The sequence below is a fragment of the Nomascus leucogenys genome, chromosome 6 (genome assembly GCF_006542625.1).
Source record: "Nomascus leucogenys isolate Asia chromosome 6, Asia_NLE_v1, whole genome shotgun sequence".
Classification (NCBI taxonomy): Eukaryota; Metazoa; Chordata; class Mammalia; order Primates; family Hylobatidae; genus Nomascus; species Nomascus leucogenys.
The window spans coordinates 90,145,312-90,153,932 of NC_044386.1; the positions used below are offsets into that span (position 1 = coordinate 90,145,312).

The 8,621-nt window shown below is 45.6% G+C and overlaps 1 protein-coding gene across 1 annotated transcript; it reads right to left on the reverse strand.

Moving 5' to 3' along the window:
* Window positions 1–345: 345 nt before the first annotated feature.
* Window positions 346–7,701, reverse strand: LOC101178013 (60S ribosomal protein L29-like). The gene is made up of 4 exons (XM_030815121.1): window positions 7,616–7,701; window positions 3,012–3,117; window positions 1,969–2,607; window positions 346–443 (listed from the first exon to the last, which is right to left on the reverse strand). The coding sequence occupies exons 1-4, from the start codon at window positions 7,616–7,618 to the stop codon at window positions 346–348; spliced, it is 846 nt and encodes a 281-aa protein (XP_030670981.1). The 5' UTR covers window positions 7,619–7,701.
* Window positions 7,702–8,621: the final 920 nt, after the last annotated feature.

Consider the following 8,621-nt stretch of genomic DNA (forward strand, 5'->3'; position numbering starts at 1 on the left):
CATGTTTCTGGCTCTCCTCTTGGTGGGTAGGCACACATCCACAATCCAGGCCACAATTAGGCATGGCTCAGTCTTGACAGGGTTTGGGGCCGCAGAGTCCGATGGGAGCTTCTTTCCTCCATCGGTCTCACAATCTTGCTTCCTCTAACATATTTCCATCTTAGCCACGATGTTATTATATTATCTTTAAGAATGTAGGAAAACTCTCCCCCCTAATTCCCACCACCCCTACTCTGCCTCTGGTCACAGGCGATGGAGTCCAGGCTTGAGCCAAATGTAACCAGCCCACAAGGGTCAAGAGGGCCCCAGGGGGCCTTAAACATACAAGGAAAAAATAAGAGCACATCAAGGCCCTCCCAAGGGGCCAGCCGAGAGAATGTTGAAGCCCACGCAGAAGTTCTTTAACAATTGAGAGGGGGCGGGAGAGCCTCCCTCAAGGGTGACTGAGAAGAAGGATAAACAGGAAAATCAGCATTCAAAGGAGAGGATGAGGGAATGGAGTCTATCCCCAAACACCAAGGGTGGGCGGTTACACGAGATCTCATAGTTCACCCACAGCTCTCTCTCATCCTAAATCTCTCTGTGGCCTCTGAAGCTGCAAGTTTCTTTACTTTTAACCTCTTGAGCAGAGACAGAGGCATGTCAGGCATGAACCACAGTAACCAGTTCATGATGGAAATTCAAGAAGAGAAGGAAACATCTCACAAATTGCTGCCCGGGCTTTGTGGGTGGACAGGCTGGGGGAGGGTGGGGACGGGAGATGGGGTTTATCCACCAGCTGATCAAGCCTACCAGCAGCAATTCCTCTGGGTGATGGGGATTTGGGGGCTTCTTCCTAGGACAGTGTAGCTAATTTAAGTCATCTGTCTGCCGAAATTCAGTTAAAATGGAGTTTTAGCAGAATTCTTCATGTGGATGCTGTGGTTAAACAGAAATTCCTTTTCAATGATGTTTGAACAGTGAGTCAAAATACGGCCAGTAATAAGCTAGTGATGAGTAACTCCAGGACAGAGCAAGACCTGGGTGGAGAGGATATTTACGTGGAGCACGGGGGCCAAAGTAGAAGGGAAATGATTCCTTCTCCAGGTCTCTTAGCAGGAGGTGGCCTCCTGCTCTCCTCCCACCCACTCCTGTTCTATAGGGATTATTGTTTCCTTATAGAATTCTTGAGCTTGATTGAACTTCAATGATCATAGTCAAGGATCTGTCTTTTTCAAGATAAAATTTCTTTTATTGCTTTTTCTTATTAAAAAGTACCACTGCTCTGTGGGCACAGTGGCTCTTGCCTGTAATCCCAGCACTTTGGGAGGCCGAGGTAGGTGGATCACTTGAGGTCAGAAATTCAAGACCAGCCTGGCCAACGTGGTGAAAGCCCATCTCTATTAATAATACAAAAAATTAGCTGGGGGTGGTGGTGCACACCTGTAATCTCAGCTACTCGGGAGGAGAGAATCTCTTGAACCTGGGAGGCAGAGGTTGCAGTGAGCTGAGATTGAACCACTGCACTCCAGCCGTAGCTACAGAGCAAGACTTCATCTCAAAAAAAAAAAAGTATTACTGCTTATTACAGAAAAATCAGAAAATACTAACACAAGTAAAAAGAAGAAATGTTAAAGTATTCATAATCTCTCTTAAACATCACTATTAATGCCACTTTAGATTATTAGTAAACCCTCCTAGGTAAATATATATATGTAATATATTTGGGTATATATAAAATATATGATAAACACACTAATGTACTTTTTTCAAAGAAAAACAGGTCCGTCCTGTAGTATGGCTTTGTGCTTTATTTCTCCTCTTTTACCTAACATTTTCTGTAGCTGTAGATACATTTGCCAGCATCATTTAGTGGCTGCATATTTTCCTACCACCTGAAGTACTAAGTTGATTTAGCCAGTTCCCTGTTGTTGGACACTTAGGTTGTTGCAACTTTTTCTCGATTATAATTGTAATGAGCATCCATGCAGCTAAATCTTTGCATAAATTCTCTTTTCTTTTCATGCCTCAGGTTTATTTGTACAAATAGCACAGGAGGACACCAGCCCCATGCAGATGGCAGCCCGGGCACAGTCCTTCTGTCCTCACGTTGGCAGACAGAGATCTCTACTCTGAAGCCTTTGTAGGGGGCCTGGGCACCTTTGGGAGCCTGAGCTGGAACTGAAGCTGGAGCTGCAGCCTGGGCCTTGGTTTGGTCTTTGTCCGTGGCCTTTGGCCGGCACAGCCTGAGCACCTTGGCAATGCGGGCACCAGCATGCTTCCCAAGCTTGGGGTGGCCAACGTAGGCAAGCTGATTGAGCTTGCGGCTGACACCCTTTGGGATCTTGGGCTTAACCTCCTTGGGCTTTACAAGGGCCTTGATAGCCTTGGCACATGCACTCATGGCCTTGGCACCGTTGGCCTGCATCTTCTTTAGGCTCTTCTTGTTGTGCTTCTTGGCAAAGGGCATGTTCCTCAGGAACTTGGGATCCACCCACTTTAGAGATGCGGATCTTTGTGAGTGAGGTTTCTTGATACCATTTCTGTGCCATTTTTGGAACTGGTCGTGTGTGTTGTGGTTCTTGGACTTGGCCATGTCTGCACCGTAAGCCACAGCTCCTGAAGCTCCTAGAACCAGAAGAGCTTGCATAAATTCTTAACCCTTTCATTGGATAAATTCCCAGAAGTTAAATTGCTAAAGCTCCTTCATATTTATATGTTGGGAAAAACAAACCCAGATATTGGCCTAAAATACTGAATTAACACTAAAAGGTTACCACCCTTCAGTGGGGAGTTGGACAACCCATGCCAATGAGCTCCAGGGGCTGTGCTGTTTGCTCTATACAAGGAAGAGACTCTCCATCCTCATGTGACTGTTGCATATACCAGCTGTGAGAATGGAAGCCACAATTATAACTTCTTGTAAAAGCAAGGGCTCTTCATTAAAAGCCATCTATGGGAGTTATCCTCTGGAGCCTGAAGTGTGGGATACTTTGGAATGCATGTATGTATATCAGACCTGTCATACTTACCTACCTTTAGCATGTGTGGACATTGCATCCTTCTTTCTCTTCTCTTTGCATACCTTCTTCTGCTGCTGGTCACAGATGAATTGGGATATAAATGGTTTTTGAAGTTCTACAAGAATGTCCTGGCCCATTATCAAATAGTGCCTGCTTCTCACTTAACACCTCTGCCCTGAGGATATTTGGAGTGCAATTCAAAGGCTTCAGAACGAAAGCACAAATTGTCATATCTAGTAGAAAGCAGATCAAAGCTGCATGAGGTGGCTCACACCCAGTTGGCTTGAGAGTGAGGAAACTGGGTTCCAGTTCTGCCAACAACGTGCGGTGTGTCTTTGAGGAAGTTGCCTCCCTACTCTGCTCCTGTTTCTTCATCATTTAACCAGGTGCTACCATCCCGTCCTGTTCTCACTACTTCACTCTTTTCCTCCCTCATTTAATAATTTTCTAGTAACGTGGTTCAGAGCATTGCTTCATGACTTCTGACAGTCTTTTACGCTTTCTGAATCTTGTAGATGGGCTGCCCAGTAACTGATCGCATCTGAATGCCTTGGAGAGTTAGCAAGTCAACCTTTGGCTTTCACTATTGTCAAAGCCCTTCAGTTTCCAATGCCTCTCCTGTAGCAACAAGTTCTTGTTTATAGGTGACCATGCTCCCTTGCTTTTAAAGCCTAGAACATGGGGGCCACCAGGAGCTAGGAATGTCCACCTCATGTATACCTGGAGAATTCTCCCACTTCTACTCACTTTCTGCAAGGCCTTTGGCCACCAGGAACTAGAGAGTTGGCAGATACATTTCATCCAGCATGCCAGCCTAATCAAGTGGTGGCGGCTGCCTCAATGGTCATACTGAAAAGCACTCTAAGGCCACTTCCATTCTCAACCAGAAAGATTGCCATGTCTGCCACGAGCAAGGAACATGGGGAGGAGGTGCCATTACTGCCATTTCTCGCTCTTCCTGACCTAGTTTATGAGAATCAATAAATTTGCAGATCCCAGCTTTCCAATAGGTTCCTGTTCTCCAGGGGAGGGATACAGAAAATCATCCCTCTTAGGGAAGGTGAGCTTGAGCAGAAGGTGACCAGTGCTGTAAAAGGAGGTGTGCGTCTCACTCAAAACCGTCTAGCAGCATGGAGGTGAGGTGTCCCCTCTCACCTGGACACTGCATTTTCTCAAACTGTGTTTTACCCTTGGGTGGTGGCTTATCCTCCCCAAGCCTTCTCTGGATGTTAATTTTAACTTTTCTCCCGTTTTAATTTTGAGTAGGTAAGGTGAGAACTCACAGTGAAAGTGGCTTTGAACCTCTGTTTTCCAACAGGAGAACCTGGCTGGACCACTATGGGCTGGAAGTTGGGACTTGCAACACAATCCATTATTTTCTGAAAGGAAAATGTTTAGAAGCTAGCACTGAGGGAAGGGTTTGATGTGTTCTCCTCATTCTTTTGATGTGAGTGGAAAGTAAAAGAAGTGTGGGGTAGTTATTAGAGGAACTCTAAGGTGGGGAGCAGAAAACTCCAGAAGAGTTTGTTTGTTTGTTTGTTTGTTTTGAGACAGAGTCTTGCGCTGTCGCAAGGCTGGAGTGCAGTGGCACTATCTCGGCTCACTGCAACCTCCGCCTCCCGGGTTCAAGCAGTTCTCCCTGCCTCAGCCTCCCGAGTAGGTGGGATTACGGGCGTCTGCCACCACGCCCGGCTAATTTTTGTATTTTTGTTAGATATGGGGTTTTGCCATGTTGGCCAGGCTGGTCTTGAGCTCCTGATCTCATATGATCCACTTGCCTCAGCCTCCCAATGTACTGGGATTACAGGCATGAGCCACCACTCCTGGCCTCCAGAAGGGTTTTGAAAGCAGGCTTCCTAGAACTGGAGCTAGCATGCATCTGTGTTTGTGGCAGTGTTGGTCTATAGGGCAAACCAAGGCGTGGCATCAGGAAGCCAGAGCTCTATCTTCAGCCTTGTCACCCATTGAAGAAGTCAACTCGCCTGTCTGGGCCTCAGTTTCCCCATCAGTTAAAACATGCCCTGCCCACCTCAGTTTTGGGGATAATCCGATGAGAGAAAGGATGTGAATATTTCTTGAAAAAAATAGCTAAAGAGCTATATAAATGGAAGGCATGATTGTTTGTTTTCCTAAGTGAAGCTGTCTCTTTGCCATCACTGCTGGAGAGGCTGTTTGGATTTTAAGTATTTGGCCTCTGAACTTTCATTCTGGACTGGAGCAGCTGTGGGTGGCAGGAATGCAAAGAGGGAGGAAATATCAGAGTTAGCAAGCCTGGGCCTCACTCTCAGAGTTGGCCAAGTTTCTAGGGGAAAAAAATAGTCTCAAGTAGCTCTTTGTGGTCATGAAGGATACACTTATGCAATTGTTTTCAATATTTTAAGAGTCTGAAGAAAAGCTTTAAGAAACACTTATCCCAATGGAAAGCAAAAGAGTTACTCATTCAACCTAGACTGAACAAATCTGCATAAAATGCGAATAGAAGAAACTATCTAAATAATTCAGCACTCCCCTTTTTTCTGGCACATACACATACATAAACACGAGGATTATTTCATCCACAGTGATTCCACTAGGGCATTTGGTGTGTTCTTCTTCCCCCTTTCCAACAAGTTAGAGCTTTTCCATTCTTCAGAGTTCTTCCCAATTGCTTTGTCTTTTTATACTCAGTGCCAAGCACAGTATAGTAGGCACTCAGTAAGTTTCTGATAAACAAAATACCATCCTGTTTGGGGTATATCATGACCATAATTGCTCCCAGCAAATCATGCCTCTCTCAATCCATGTGCTTATGGAGTCCCTTTCACACTGACTCTGGGCTCCAGCACATAACTTGCTTTGGCCAATTGGACCTTATCAAACACATTATTATTTTTTTTTTTTGAGACAGAGTTTTGCTCTTGTTGCCCAGGCGGGAATGCAATGGTGCGATCTTGGCTCACTGCAACCTCTGCCTCCCAGGTTCAAGTGATTCTCCTTCCTCAGCCTCCCTAGTAGCTGGGGTTACAGGCATGTGCCACCATGCCTGGCTAATTTTGTATTTTTAGTAGAGATGGGGTTTCTCCATGCTGGTCAGGCTGGTCTCGAACTCCCAACCTCAGGTGATCCGCCCGCCCCAGCCTCCCAAAGTGCTGGGATTACGGGCATGAGCCACCACGCCCGGCCAGCAAGCACATTATAAGCAGGGACTCAAAATGCACTTATACACTGAAACATAAATATTGTGTGAAGAAATCTAAGTGAGCCTGCTGCAGATACCTGGCCCAGTCAACAGCCAGCCCTAACGACGGGTCATGTGAATGAGGCCATGTTAGAGCGTCCAGTCCTCATCAAACTACCAAATGATTGTAGCCAGATAAAGTCAGCAGAATTGCCCAGCTGAGCTCAGCCCAAACTGCTGACCTTTAAAATCATGAACAAGTAAAATTGTAGTCTTAAGCCACTGAATTTTTGTGTGTTATGGAGTAATAGATCACTGGGATGCCACTTCTTTTTAGAAAATTAATAGAAACCTTTAAGTCAGAAATGGTAAATATTATGTTACAGCTCATCTATTGACTTTGGTAGTGTTTTTTTGGACGACTGCCATAAGAAGAATTTGAAGGCTAAATTAATGGAAAAGAAAGCCAGCTGGGTGCAATGTGTCACTCCTGTAATCCTAGCATTTCAGGAGGCCGAGGTGGGTTGATCACCTGAGGTCAGGAGTTCGAGACCAGCCTGGCAAACATGGTGAAACCCCGTCTCTACTAAAAATACAAAAATTATCTGGGCATGGTGGTGCACACCTGTAGTCCCAGCTACTCAGGAGGCTGAGGCAGGAGAATCACTTGAACCTGGGAGGCGGAGGTTGCAGTGAGCTGAGATCATGCCACTGCACTCCAGCATGGGTGACAGAGTGAGGCTCCATCTCAAAAACGACAACAACAATAAACAAAACAAATGGAAAAGAAAGCCAAATTCATTAGTGGTGTGTGCAAAGAACATGGGCAGGAGTGGAGACAATGTATATGCTAAATATTTGCCATTCTTGTTCCATATTATCAATCACAGGTCAATGAATTTAAAAAGCAGAACTGTTTTTTTTTTTTTTTTGATATGGAGTTTCGCTCTTGTTGCCCAGGCTGGAGTGCAATGGCGCAATCTCAGCTCACTGCAACCTCCTCCTCCCAGGTTCAAGCAATTGTCCTGCCTCAGCCTCCTGAGTAGGTGGGATTACAGGCACCTGCCACCATGCCTCGCTCATTTTTGTATTTTCAGTAGAGACAGGGTTTCACCACGTTGGCCAGGCTAGTCTGAAACTCCTGATCTCAGGTGATCCGCCCGCCTCAGCCTCTTAAAGTGCTGGGATTACAGGCGTGAGCCACCGCACCCGGCCAAAAAAGCAGAACTATTAAAGTTGAATGTTATGTGGGCCAAGACAACTGGTAAGGAATTTTTCCAATGAGTTAGGTAACGTTTTCCAGGAACAATGATAGTGAAGGCAGAATACCTTGAGTAGATGCAACCAGGCATTATTTATGTCACTGGAGAACACAATTATATACTGAAGAGGCTCACAATTTGGGATTATTTGGTCGACTAGCAGGTTACCTGGGGCAGTGTGAGAGTGTGTTTACCATGGCTCCATGGCGTCATCAGCCTCGTAGGTCCAGAAACTCAGTGCTGTTGGTGCATCCAGAGCTGACTGGACTCTTGGGAACAGACCTCAAGAACCATGTTCATGAGAGACTGACAGAAGAATGAAATGCAAAGACTTCCTGGGATACAATTCTTATCTGCTCCCCAGACTAAATTAGTCATCAGAAAGGCTTGGTCCTGTAAAAAGGATGGAATGAGAAGAAAGGAAGTGGGAAGATTCAGAGGGAATGTTTCACACGAGTCAAGAAGGCCGGATGGAGCATCTCTGCCCCACAACAGTGCTCTCTCTCCAGCAGTGGGAAAAGCCCTGACCTAAAGCCCAGCGCCTCTGTCCCTTGAGCATAACTAGAGGGACACTGACTACTTGCAGACATTGATTGTCCTTCTAACATCTCTGCAGACCTCATTTCTTCTGGGAGACCTGCTTCCTCCAACATATTAACATAATTGATTAGGCCATTGCTACTTTTCTGTTCAGAAACACCTTCTGGGGATTACAACATAATTAGAATTTTGTTTTTCCAAATCCCTTATTATCCATTACCACTTTGATTTATTTATTTATTGTTTCGAGATGAAGTCTCACTCTTGTCCCCCAGGCTGGAGCGCAGTGGCACGATCTCGGCTCACCGCAACCTCTGCCTCCTGGGTTCAAGCGATTCTCCTGCCTCAGCCTCCCGAGTAGCTGGGATTCAGTGCCTGCCACCACGGCCAGCTAATTTTTGTATTTTTAGTAGAGACAGGGTTTCACCATGTTGGCCAGGCTGGTCTCGAACTCCTGACCTCAGGTGATCCGCCCTCTTCAGTTCCCCAAAGTGCTGGGATTATCGGCGTGAGCCACCATGCCTGGCCTACCACTTTGATTTATAAGACATCTTACCCTTTTGAAGATTTCCATATAATGCAATGATTTTTTCCATCCATCCTTATATCTATTTTTTCTATTTCATCTGTTTATTCAATAAATTCCTAATATACACTCAG